Source organism: Pteropus vampyrus, unplaced genomic scaffold (assembly GCF_000151845.1).
Source record: "Pteropus vampyrus isolate Shadow unplaced genomic scaffold, Pvam_2.0 Scaffold33, whole genome shotgun sequence".
NCBI classification, from domain to species: domain Eukaryota; kingdom Metazoa; phylum Chordata; class Mammalia; order Chiroptera; family Pteropodidae; genus Pteropus; species Pteropus vampyrus.
Genome location: NW_011888814.1, coordinates 9,495,127 through 9,509,192, shown reverse-complemented (window position 1 = coordinate 9,509,192; position 14,066 = coordinate 9,495,127). Strand labels below are relative to the sequence as shown.

The following is a 14,066-nucleotide window of genomic DNA, read 5'->3' as shown; positions in this document are numbered from 1 at the left end:
TTTTTCATCCTTTTGTTTTATGGTGAAACAGAAGCATGGAAACAGAAGTGATAAAAGATGCTGCAGAGGCTCACACAAAATATATCACACACAAACAAACCAGATGGGCTATTTCCTTAGTGTTTTTATTTCCCAGAATTAGTTTTATATTAGCCATGCAGAGTCGCATTTGAAATTCCTAGTCCTAAAGTAATATAGTAATATTCACAAACCAGTTTCAAATATAATACATCTGTTTTCTACATGGTTAGGGAATTGGGTGAGCCTGTTGGGACTTAATCAATTATGTTAGTTTGAAAATTGTCTTACTAATTACAAACCAGTAAAAACACTACATGAATAAATGTGTGAATAATTATCCTAGAAACGTAAACTGAATATTATCCTTGTAGCTAAGTATAATAATTACAGAAACATATAAGAAAAACTTGACATATAACTGAAAGTTTTATATTTTCTTCAGGAAAAAACAGGCATATATGATTTAAGAATATAACTTAGTTAACTTACAGTCCAGTAGCATATTTACTTAACTCTCTCTAGACTTCAGGTAACTACTATGCCTATTCTCTTTCATCATACTCATTAATATTCAAGTACAAGACAATAAAAAAAATCTTAGAGTTTTATGAATAATTATTTGAGAAATGCTTTAGAATTATATGTATAAAATCTATACCTCATTTCTTCCTAGTGGATCAATGAGACAATCTTAGTGCCACTCGTACAAGAGATTGAGTCTGTCAGCACACAGATGAGACGCATGGGTTGTCCAGAGCTGCAAATAGGAGGTATGTGAAAATTGAGCCCAACGTTTGACTTACCTTCAGTGAATCTGCCAAGTGGAAAATTTCTCCTTGTAGTGGGCTATTTAACAACTTCCTTTGTTATCTTGAGGTGAAGAAAAAAACTTTATAATATAGCTTTTTTTATAGAACAGTTTTATTGAGATGTAATTTACTTAACATATAGTATACCCATTTAAGTCTACAATTCAAAGATTTGGGTTGTGCAACCATCACCACAATCGATCTTAGAATATTTATCATCCAAAAAAGAAACCCCACATACCCTTTAGCAGTCACTCGTGTCCCACCACCAGCCCTAAACAACCACCAGTCTACTTTCTGTATCAATAGGCCTGTTCTAAATATTTCATATAAATGGGAGCACACAATAAGTTGTCCTTTGCACTGGCTTCTTTCACTTATCGTAATGTTTTCAAAGTTCATTCATGTTGTAGCATTTATCAGTACTGCATTTCTTTTTATTGCCAAATAATATCCCATTGTATGGCTCTACCACATTTTCTTTACCCATTCATCGGTTGATTGACATTTGGGTGGTTTTCACTTTTTGGCCATTATGAATAGTTATGTACAAGTGTTTGTGTGGACATATGTTTTAATTTCTCTTGGGTATTACCTAGGAGCGGAACTGCTGCACCGTATGGTAACTCCATGTTTAACCTTTTAAGGAATTGCCAGATTCTTTTTCTAAAGCAGCTGTACCTTTGTACATTCCCACCAGCAGTTTATTAAGGTTCCAGTTTCTATATCTTCAACAATACTTGTCTTTTTTATTATAGTTGTCCTAACGGGTGTGGTTTTGATTTTCATTTTCCCGATGGCTGATGATGTTGAACATCTTTTTATGTGCTTATTGGCCATTCATATATACCTTCTTAGGAGAAATGACTTTTCATATTCTTTACCCATTTTAATTGGGTTATTTATCTCTTTATTATTGAGCTATAGATGTTTTTTATATATTCTAAATACAGTTCCCATGTCAGATATTAATTACAAAGTTGTACAAAGCATAAAGAATGTATAATAATGCTAATTTAAAAATCACCTATTTTCAAATTTCTTATCTGCTAAAAATCTGGTAAAGTTCTGTAAAATATAATTTGCCTAAAATATATACTGTAACTTATTTGGTGTTAAGTAATTAGGTTTCAAAAGTAAGGAACATTGTAGTCGCCTAGCTCTTTCTGGAGAATAAATTTCTCCTTGAAATATGTAAGTGCTTTGGATTGCACATCAGCGCTTTCTACTTGCTTTTGGCATCGTTTAATCAATCTTTATTCCCTGGACTGAGAATAGAATTGTACGTCCCTAAAGTGTCTTATTTATTGGGTATCCAGATGCTTCGTATGTAATTTACATAGCCTTCACATTAACCTTGAAGGCTAGCTGTTAGTGCCCCATTTTATGGATGAGGCTACTAAGACTCAAATTGATTAACTGGTCCAGTATCACAGAGCAGCAATTTGAGGCCACAGCTCTCTGACTCCAAAGCCAGAATGCTTGCTTCCTAGGTCTCAGTAATGTTATTTGAACCTGTGCTTATCCTTTTTGAGCTTTCTTTATAAGCTATAAAAATATGTATCTTTTATAACATTATACCAGTGTGGTGTGCTTTTTAAGAAAGAACATTGCTTTATGACTACAAAAGCAATATACATATGTTCAAGTAGAAAATTTGAAAAGTACAGAAGTACACAAAGAAGATTATTATCCGTAATTCTGCTTCCAGAGATAACCTCTACCAATTTAGTCACAGTTATTGTTTTTGGAGAAAATACTATGACACTAACTATGTATATCAATTGTAAGTTATACTGTAATTTAAGAACATGAAAAATATATATTTTAGGAGTTGAGGAAATATGGTACATATATATGTATATATTTCTAATTGAATTGAGGTTATACTGTTTTGTTACCTGCTTCCCCCCCATTCTACTTCAGATATTCTCCAGTATTATTTTCAGTGGCTGAATTGTACTTTTTAAATACATATCTTTTTTATACATCTTTTGTGTGTAAGTTGTTTATAGGTCTTACAACATGAATTTGGCTGCTGCTTTTGAAGAGAGAGAGAATGTGTGTGTGTGTGTCTGTGTGGGTCTGTGTGTGTCTGTGTGTGTCTGTCCATCCGTCTAAATCTTGCCACCTTGCCAGAAATGATAAAATAAATTAGACGTAAAGTAGATAATGCAAATTGTTAAGATAAACTATTATAGCCGTCATGTATTCCTTCAACATCTATTGAGGGAAGAGCATTTTACGTTCTTTCAGAGACGTATAATAATAACCTGTGTGCTGTGTATTTTATTTTTAACAGAGGCTAGTATTACTAGCTTGAAACAAGCTGCTCTGGTCAAAGCGCCTCTCATTCCAACTCTGAATACAATTGTGCAGTATCTAGACCTTACTCCAAATCAGGAATACTTGTGTGAAAGGATCAAAGGTAACTATTGATATGAAGAGGGAAACAGTGAGAGCCTTTCACTACTTTGAGATTTTATAAATAAAGGTAACAAGGAAAATTTTTTTTGAAAAACTTAAAGTATTACTAAGTGTGATCTTATATTAAATATATATTTAATTATGGCCTGATTAAGGCTTATACTTAAACAACTTTTGGGTTTTATATTTTATGTGCTTAAGAATTGTCAAAATAATATACTTAGTCTTGAATATTTTAATTAGTAATTTTGTTCTATATAGAGAAGCTTAAATATGAGCTAAATAGGCCCAAGTGAATAATTTCCCTCATTTTCTACTCTTAAACTACCAAAAATGGATGCTATTATGACATTTTTTATAATTTCATATTTCTTTGAATTTTTTCTATTTCTTTGAATTTTTTCTTATTTCTTTGAATTTTTATGTCATATTTATGATGCTGCTTCTTAACATTTCTGTTATATTCTGATTATTTGGGAAAAATACAATCTTCTGAGGAGGCTGGCCGAGAAGCAGGACATTTAGCCTCCCTTATACTCCCACACGTTAAATTCTCTTTTTACCCCCCTACTTGTTGTATTTGGATAAACTGTAAAATGTTCTCATTAACAGAACAAATTTTAGAAATAGTATTTTATTCTACAGATTTATCATGAATCTTCATTTGAGAATGTTATGGTGCCTCCTCCCCCTCTCTCACCTAGGTTTGGTCTGGGGTTCAGGAATAAGCATTTATCATGACTTTTAAAAAACTTTTTACCTAAGAAGAATTCAAACACACATAAGACACAATGGTCTGCTCAACCCTCTCGTACATAGCACCCGGTCCCTACAACCAGCAGTCCCTGGTTGCCTCTGCCCTGTTCGTATCCCTCTCTACCTCTCCTTTTAACAGTTTCTTTCTATCATGAAATATAAAGTCTATATACAGATTTCCAACTGTCTCAAAAAATGTATAATTACTTTTTTTGGTATTGTTTATTTGAATTGGGATTCAAATCTTATCACATGTTGTGCTTGTTGATACATATAAGTTTCTTGCAAGCTATAGGTTTCCCCTCTATCCTTTTTTAATTTGTAACTTATTTATTCAAAGAACTGGTTGTTTGTCCTGTAGTGTTTCCCATGGTGTGGATTTTGCTTCCCCGTGGAATGCATCCCCATGGAGTAGTTTTACTTCTGAAAATTCAGGCTACAGTTTTTTGGCAGGATTGCCTCATAGGTAGCAAGATATTTGTATATCCAAAAGTATGTATATGTGCATACATATACAAAGTATACATAAAATATTATTATATATCAAATATACAAAAAGTTTTAAAAGTACAATGAACCCAGTATGGGCCTTCTAGATTGAATAGTTATCAGTATTTTCCATATTTGATTCTCCCTCTCTACATACACTTTTTTTTTGTTCTGCCGTTTCAAAGTACATTGCAGGCATCGTTACTTTTCAGCACACAATTCCTAAAACAAATAACATTCTCCTACATTACCACAGATATCAGACCTTAAATATTAACAATATTTCTATGTTTTCTAATACACAGTTCATATTCATATTTCCCAGTTGTCCAAAGAATGTTTTATACCCTTTTTTTTTCCTAACCAGGATAAAATCTGGGTTCACACATTGTATGTGTTGTTTAATCTTTTTTTGGATCTCTGTCTAGAACAGTTCTGCCACCTTTTTTCCTCACGTGACACTGACTTTTTTAAGAATTCTGAATAGTAGTCTTGTCTCACATTTTGGATTTATCTGAATCTTTCTTCATGGTAAAGGTTTAAATTAATCTTTTATATCTTCTGTTTCTTTATGTTTGTTTGGGTCTTTTGATCAGGTTTTTAAGATGATATGCTTCTCTTATTGTAACCCCTTAGCCTTTTTCCCTTTTTTGCATATTCTTAGCTTTTTTTTTTCATTTCACCTTTGTTGCTACAGAACTTTCTCAAGGAGGCTGTATGAGTTCATTTCGATGGAATAGAGGTGGAGACTTTAAAGGACGCAAGTGGGATACAGACTTGCCCACTGATTCTGCTGTAAGTCTCTAGTTTTATTTTGTTTTTTCGCTTTCGTTATTAGATTTATATTTGTTTTATAAATCCAATTGTAGCATTACTCCATTATAAAAATAAGTGTTAAAAAGAATTTAGAGACTAAGGTAAAAATAAAAGATTTAAATTGTACCAGCATTTTAACCCAATCACTGTTAATATTTTCTGTGTATTTTTTTATTTACTTAGATTTTGATTTTTTTAATGTTTTTATCGTAGTTGCAAACATGTATGTACAATTTTGTATCCTGTTCTTTTTCACTTTTGCAATGTTTAAGTATTTTTTTACTCACTATCATTTATTCTCTTTTGTTGGACCTAAAAGTTTGAGAAACATGGTAGGGGGAGAGATTTTTGTTTTTCTATCTTAAATAATGTTGCAAGGAATATCGTGATGCATATTTCTTTCTTATTTGGGTTTATGACTTTAAGAAAAATTCCTAAAATTAGATTTATAAGATCAAAGAGTATAAAGTTTGGGGGGTATTTAAGAGTTTTTTAAAATCACGTTCTTTAGTTTTTTATAGTGACTTAATGTGTGAAAAATGAAGTTTTAAATGCTGATATTCAAATTGAGAATTGATTATGTATATTTTATCTTGGTTTTGCTGTTAATTAACTGTGTGTATGAATGATCCACTTTTAACAGGAATGTCTTTTATCTCTTCATTTTATAGATTTCATCTTATAAATAAAACCACTTGAAAGCATTTTTGCTAATTTCCTCTTGAGGGAAAGAGTTAAAAATTGGAGTCATTATAAACAGATGTTTTTAAAGGGTTATATCCATGATAGATTTTAATGCTGACTTTGAAATATTATTTCCTCATTTTTAGATCATCATGCATGTATTTTGCACCTACCTTGATTCCAGATTACCTCCACATCCTAAATACCCTGATGGAAAAACATTTACTTCTCAGCACTTTGTTCAGACACCAAATAAACCAGGTATGAGCCTCTTCTAATAGAATGAGCTGAGCTTTCCATATGAAATACATCGAGTGGTTTCCTTTGTTTTTTCATGTAGCATATTTCCTTTACAGATGTGACAAATGAAAATGTTTTCTGCATTTACCAGAGTGCTATCAACCCTCCCCATTATGAGCTAATCTACCAGCGTCATGTCTACAATCTTCCAAAGGTACTTCAAAATGTAGGAGTTGCTATTATAGAATGTTATGGATGATTTGCTTTGATGATATTTTTAAAATTAGTTTCTCTTGTTTATGGAATAGGTAAACTTTTTAAATTAGAGGAAATGTGTATCTCCCTTTTTTCTTTTAACTATAAAAGTATTATATGCTTAATTTGGAAAAGTATAAAGAAAAAAATCACTCATTATTCCATTCCTTAGAGGCAGCTATTGTTAACATTTTGGTGTACTGCCTTTTGGTAAATTTCATTTTGGTCTTTCTCTGTAATTTTTTGTGGGTTGAAATCATTTATGTAGTTTTATATGCCTTTAATAATTTTCCATACCATTAAAATTTTTCATAAATACTTTTTAATGGCTATAAAAAATTTATCGTAAGATTATAACAATTTATTCAGCCATTCCCTACTGTTGGACATTTTGGATGTTTCTAATTCTTCATTATCATAAATACTCCTGAATATTTATCTTCATGCATATAGCTGTCTGCATTTTGAGTAATTTCTTTAGCCTCAAGTCTAAAAGTGAAATTCAAGCTTACAGAATATTTTCAAGATTTTAAAAATATATTATCAAACTACTTTATAAAAAAGATTATTGTATCAATTTACACTTCTATCCATGTATTTTACTCTTGATTACAAACATCGGTTCTGCTGATGACCTTTGCAGTTATTTTTGTTACCAGGATCTTTACTAAGGAGTATTACGTCGACAAATCATGTTCTCCATCAGATTCTCAGAGAAGATTAGTTTCATTTTTTTGAAGCTTAATATTTTACCTTTGTAAGTGTAAATATTTGGGGCCATTGAAGTTTCTTTGAGTACCCATGTAAATTCTTTTTTTAAGAAACGCTGTCTTTTAAAAATACATCCTCAGATTCTTGAGGGAAAAAAACACCAAATGAATAAGCAGGTACAAGTTAATCAGTGAATAGAAAATCTAAGTTGGGAACTAGTTTACAGATGAGAAATTACATATAATAGTTTAATTTTAGGACTAGCAAATGCTGCCTTGTCCCTTGTGGACAAAATTGAAAACACATATTTAACATGTTACTTATACTGTTATTAACATATACTATAATGTGTTTTCAAGTGTGATTCAAAGTTTTTTAATCCCCACACTTTTATTTATGATGTTTATTTTTAAGGTAGGGCATTTTTGTGTGTAGTCTACAGGAGTACCAGCCTCCGACTAGCTGTCTTTCAGGCCTCCGGAAATGCTGCTCCCCGTGTGTGGAAACTTCCCAGTCTGTTTACTTTCTGCTGATCTTTCAGGTCTCAACTTAAAAATCTTTCCCTCGGGGAGGCATTCCCTGCCTCACCAGTCTGGGTCAGATGCCCGCATGTGTTCCCATGGCACCCTCTACCTCCCCTCTCCTAACATTCATCACACTTTTTGTAATTCTGTTTACTGTCTGCTTTTCTACTAGACTTTAAGCTCCTTGATTACATGGATCCTCTGTCTTATTCACCATAGTGTTCCCACTTCATAGCACAAAGTAGGCACTTTGTTTAATGAGTGAATGAAAGTCTGAATTACATGTAATTCTTAGTAGAATGTGAATTGGCAGGATCTGCATTTACCTATCAGACTGAATCTTTTGTTCAGTTTGGTTTAAATCTTGCTGTCTTTTTTGTCTTTGTTCCAGGGCCGAAATAATATGTTTCATACATTATTAATGTTCCTTTACATCATAAAGACCAAAGAGTCAGGAATGCTTGGGTACGTATTTAGGCTTTAAAAACACAAGTACTTAATTTATTTACTGTTTTTCTTCCTGTGTTAAGATTCTGCAGAAGGCAGTGTCACATACTAAAAATATAGCCTGAAAAACAAGAGATATGACTTCTAGTACTAGATCAGCCCTTTCACTAACCAGCACTGCTACCTTGGGCAAGTCCATTCATTCCTCAGAACCTCCATTCTTCTGTTGGGTAAAAAGGCAGTTGGACCACATCATTGTCCTTACAGTTATGTTCCTCAGAGCAACTCCGAGGTCTGTATCAGGGTCTTGCCACTTTCAAAACAAAACAAAATCAAACTGGAGCCTAGTTTTATTCAAGCCATGCCATTTCAGACACGAAGCCTTCAGTAAAATGTTTATACTTCCGGAGAGACTGAATTAGCACTGTTCCATAATATTGTGAACTGGGATGAAAATATTGAAATTTTTTTTTACTTCATTCATTCTACATACAGAGTAGTGAAGTTCACATACTATTATAATAAATTTAAAATTGCTGGTTTATTATTTTGGTGATTTGAAATGTAAGTGTATCAAATAATATTTGAAGTAAGTAGACCCTTCTACAGCTGGAGAATTCTGGTGCTACAAGGTCTGAGAGTCTAAAAACCTGGATTCTGGGTTCAGCTCTGTCCAAACTAAGTAACCTGAGGCTAAGAAAATGTAAAGGGAAGTACTTAGAGTAGAAAACAGCTGGGGTCCATTCCAGTTCTGTTATGCACGCCTCTTCAGTTTCGTGTAGGGGTCCTGTCCTGTATGTGTTCTAGAACTACACTGTCCGATACAGCAGCCACCAGTCACCTGTGGCATTGGGCATTTGAAACATAACTAGTAATTTAATTGTTCTGTTCAGCAAAAGATACCATAAATAAAGTTTAAAGCTAAATGACAAAACATAGCTGCAACATATATAGCAAATCCAAATTATATTCATGATATATAAGTTAATTAGACTAAGTGTACAAATGGTTGATAAAAACGAAAAGATGCTTAGCCTCATATACAAACAAGCCAAAATTAAAACTTTTTATCAAATTTAATTTATCATTTGCAATGTTGGTCATGGTATGAATGGGAAAACAGTTCATAGAAATTACCTTTTGTGAAGAACGTTTTTGTAATATATCTATATTTTTAATTTTTTATCAAAACTAATGCTCATAATTTTAAAAGTCACACAGTACTAAAAGTCGATGACAAAAATAAGCAGTTCCCCATATTTCCCAAGCCCACTTCCCCAAGGCAGCCACTTGAACTGGTAGCTTTTCCTTCTGATGTTACCCATGGTTCCAAATAAAGAGGTAGACAGCTCGCTCTCGATTCTTTAGTGTTGGACATCATTGCTTGATTTCTTGTCAGATGAGTAATTTCCCTCTCTTAGAGTCCTCTTCTCCTCCCTCATACTTTGAATACAGTTATATTACTCTCTGGTGTAAGTAGGAGTAGATTTTTCCTCTCGTTATATGCAATGTGTTTTGGTTTAAGATATATTAGTAATACCCATTTGCAAGTTTACTAAAGTATCTCTGATAATTAGAAATTTTTAATTTAAGTCAGATAGGTAAAATTCTCTAAAAGGCCTATCATCTCTATAACCACTATTTTTTAAAATTTAATTGACACTTTTACTTTGATCTGACTTGCTAAAATCATCTTGTTAACTCTTATCTAATGTAATAGTTCTTGATGTCTACTGAAAAATTAATTTTCAACACAATCCATTTATTCTGTATTTGGGTTTTAAACAGTTAAATTAATTACTGTTTCTAGAACTCACCTGATGAACCATGTGTAGTATAACATTGCAGAATAGTGTTAAATGTTATTAATTAAATGTGTATTCCTTGTTTTAGTTATTTGAGAAAAGATCTTCAATGCTTGGCAGTCAATTCCACTAACACTTTTGTTTTTCTCTTTGTAGGAGAGTTAATCTTGGTCTATCCGGTGTGAATATTTTGTGGATTTTTGGCGAGTAGTGGGTCATCTGATTCTAAACATTTGGACTTTTATTTGACCAAATCAGAAGTCAAATCTAAGTATCTCTGAGTTACCGCTTCTTTTGAGACGTTCGTGTACGTTACAGACTCTTTAGATTTAACAAAAAAATTAGCTATTATTATGTGAAAGTATGTCTTATATCTTCTACACCAAGATATTACCCTCAGTTTTTTATTGCATTTTACATTTTTCAGTTGCCTTCAAAACTGCAACCTTTCAGATTGTTGTTGACCCAAAACAGTGCAGTTCCCCCTTAATTAAATAAATGAGTCCTTTTTTATTGTAACTTCAAAATAAGAATCACCTACCTGATTCTTCCCCACAAAAACTGATTTTTCAGTCACATTATTTAGTATAAACTACTTAAAAAGAAACAAGCAAATCGCTAACTCTTTTTTCTCTCTCTCCAGTATTTAGAAAATCCGCCCAAGGCCCCTATTTTAAAAAAATCAGATAAATACTAAGTAGTATATAGTCGATGTGTTTATTGAAAGAGGTTTGACAATATTAGCATTTAAAAAGTCAACTCTTGGATTAAATTTAGCTGACAGAATTCGTTTGGATCTTAAGAGGCTGAGGACATCAGGAAAACTATTTCTTTGGTTTTAATAACTTAATTTCACTATCCCATTATATATTAAGAGTTCCTTTAAGATCATATATCTTATGTTCAGATTTTTTTAGATATGTTCAAAATATCTGGAGAGTAAGAAGTTATCAGTTTTGTAAGTTTGCTTCACTCTTCATTTTTATTTTCTTATGTGTATATGTAGTACCTCTCAGGCTAGCTAGCAATTGCATGTATTTTCCGGATTGACATATTAGACTGCTTCCATCACGTGGAAGCAACTAGAACCCATATATTCTGAATAACTGCATGTTATTCACATATGCAGCTGGTTTTGTATAATTTGTAAATTCTCTTTTCCCAAAGGTTGTTCTTGTTTTTTAAGTTTTATGTCCACAGGAGAGGGAATTTGTATCTTATAACTGCTTTTGATACGTGTTAAATATGTTTAAGATTTTTTAAGAGAAAATATCAATTAAACATGTTTAATATGAAAACATGTTAAGATGTTAAGTCTACTGTTTCAACAGTTATTAAAGGTGTCATAGAATAATAGTTGCTTTGCTGTTGAACTCTTGTTCAGTTATACATATTCTTCATTAAGCAATTAGGAGAAAAATTTTAGCACAACTTTTTTTCTCTTTACATGGCTTAAGGCAGCTTTTAGTCCAAAAATTCAAAGTTTATAATATTTTATATTTTGAGTGTCAAAAAATACAATGTACAGTAAATATACATGTAAAAAGACTAGACATACAAACTAAATCTAATGGAGATTACTATACTCTGGGTAGCTTTTCTATGTTAACTTGTCTTCACAAATGTTTGAGCCAGCTTATACTTTAATATAGCCTTTATTAAAAAGTCACACTTCGGGAAAACAGTAGTACACAGCAAATATGGTAAATTTTTTGGTCCTTGTGTTAAAATGAGTAAATACCTACTTTTCTCTAATTAAATGTTATTTATAGGATATTTTTCACAAGTTTTTATTGCTTGACTCATCTTTGTGAAATCAAATTTACTAATCTTCTAGATTATGTTCACTGCATCACTTACCCTTCTTTTCTGTCTGAATATCAGCCTTTACTTCAGCCAGATTCGTTTTAGGGGCGTAGTTAGGTGTTTGTGATTTAGTTACTACTGAGACAAAATGATGTACACTTCAAACTGATACTTTAATGGTGAAGACATGCAGCATGTGGATGGCACTTCTAAACTCAGCTTTATAACATAAATCCTTTAAATGTGGGCATTCCTCAAAGGTCGGTCTTTGGTCTTCTGTTTCACTGCATTATGCTTTTGAGATCTCATTCATTCCACGACTTCATTTATCACCTCTCTGCACTTGACTCCCAAGTTCATCACCAACTATAACGTCTCTTCTGAGCTCTGGCGTTACATTTCCTGTGACCTGTCAGACATTTCCACTTAGATATCCTGCAGACTCACTCTGCCTGCAGCTGAATTCACATCTGCTGAAACCTGCTCCCTCTTCTCGCATCCCTCTTTCTGTTCATTATACTACCAGTTGCCCATGCTCAAAACTCTGGTGTCATCTTTGATTCCTTGAGCTCCCTGGGTCCCCAATCCAATCAGGCAGCAAGCCTCATCCATTCTTTCTTAACAATGTCTCTTGCAGCTGTCCCTTCCCATTTCTGCTGCCACTTTGCTCATTTACACCCTTATCAACTCACACAGGACTACTACAACAGCCTAACTAATCTCACAGCTTCCTAATTGTTGCCATGCTTCCAGATTTTCCAATTCATCCTGCACATTCTCTTCAAATTCATCTTCCTAAAACACCTGTTTGATCATTTCATTCCCCTGATAAATTCCTTAGCTTGACATTTAAAGCCTTGCACAACCTGGCCCCAAGCTGGCCTTGCCTAGCCAGATTCCTTGCTCCAGCCTATGCAGCTACTCCCTGCTGGGCTCTGTAAGCTGCCTCCTGCTCATCCTGATCACTCTCTGGGGGTGTCCCCTCCCCCGCTACAGTCTACCCCTGCCTTGAGACTTCTCTCATTAAACCTGCTACTTTTTGGAGCCGGTCCTGACTACTCCAGCTGGCAGTCATTTCTCTCCCAGGGTGATTAGATCTATGCCCCTTTTTTGGCATTCAGCAGCCATCTGAATGGATTCAAAAGTGACTTCTAGTCTCTCTAACAGTGTGTCCTTATATCTTGCCTCATCCTAATAAAAGAACTGAGTTTTTACTAGTCTGAGCTGCACCGCTGTTCAGGAAGACTTGGCGAAGACTTAAAGCCACTTTTTGGGAAAGGCTTGCATTCTCCTCTTTGAAGGACACTTTTTGAGCAGCCAAGCACGCTGGCTTTCCGTTCTTGGCCAGGCTTTCCGTTTTTGGCTAGGCCTAAGGAGGAGGAAGCATTCCCAGGACTGGACAGCTGCAGCAGGGGGGACTGTGAAAAGTGAAGGTGTTGGGAAAGTGACACAGCCAGTTCCCTGTGCTCCTGGGGGTCTTCTATAGTGAACTGGGGTAAGGCCTTTGCACTTAGCAGCAGCACATTGTCCCAGATGCTACAGAGCCCACTGTGAGGGACCAGGAGAGGCTACTGGTCCATCTCTCCCTTCAGATGGCTTCAGCCACAGTTGTCTCCAGACTGTGGGTAAGGGCAAAAGTTTGTGAAGATAAGCAGCGGAAGGCGGGGCTCTCTGGCCAGAAGGCTTTTGGGGAAGATCCTTGGTGCGGGGGGCTTGTCTGACCACTTAAGAGTGAGAAGGGTTTGCACAGTCAGCACCTGTGCTGCTTGGGCCCCAGTGATGGCCACATCTCACTGGATATGCCTGTGGCTTTCTGCTGAGTCCGCAAGATTATTAGGCATTAACTCTGAGCTCGTCTCTGATTTGATCCCTGGGCAGCTATCAGTAATTTCATTTCCATGTGAATGAACTGCACCGATGTGGGGGACAGGTTATGGGTTCTATAGGGGATGGCATCTCAATCAGGTTTAAAAGTCCAATACAGCAGAATGGGCATGGAGACCAGCCTGGTGTGCCCCCAGGTCCCTGTCCACCTAGGACAGCAGTAACCCCAAAGATAGTTCATAGCAAAGTCATACACTGACAATCCCAGGCACAGCTATCGATGAAATTGAAAGCTGTAAGTAAATTCTTTCATGCCCCCAAAACAAAATAACATTCCGATGTCAGCGTGGCTAGAAGGGCCAGTGTCCTGATTGTGTTGTGACTTGGGAGGACTGAGCTTTGTCATTAATTGGGGCAGGGCAATTAACCTTTTACCTTGTGGTTTCTGATAA

The 14,066-nt window shown here is 34.6% G+C and overlaps 1 protein-coding gene across 4 annotated transcripts in view; it reads left to right on the top strand.

Moving 5' to 3' along the window:
- Window positions 1–11,340, top strand: part of TMEM209 (transmembrane protein 209) — a 23,752-nt gene extending 12,412 nt beyond the window's left edge. For 3 of the 4 annotated variants that reach the window (XM_011357230.2, XM_011357231.2, XM_023528942.1), the window contains exons 9-15: window positions 695–791; window positions 3,133–3,258; window positions 5,200–5,297; window positions 6,149–6,263; window positions 6,359–6,456; window positions 8,124–8,197; window positions 10,141–10,534. In XM_011357230.2, the coding sequence (XP_011355532.1) occupies window positions 695–791; window positions 3,133–3,258; window positions 5,200–5,297; window positions 6,149–6,263; window positions 6,359–6,456; window positions 8,124–8,197; window positions 10,141–10,195 (663 nt within the window). In that variant the 3' untranslated portion in view covers window positions 10,196–10,534. Of the gene's footprint in view, window positions 1–694; window positions 792–3,132; window positions 3,259–5,199; window positions 5,298–6,148; window positions 6,264–6,358; window positions 6,457–8,123; window positions 8,198–10,140 lie in introns of all 4 variants that reach the window. The other variant, XM_023528941.1, reaches the window with a different exon arrangement.
- Window positions 11,341–14,066: the final 2,726 nt, after the last annotated feature.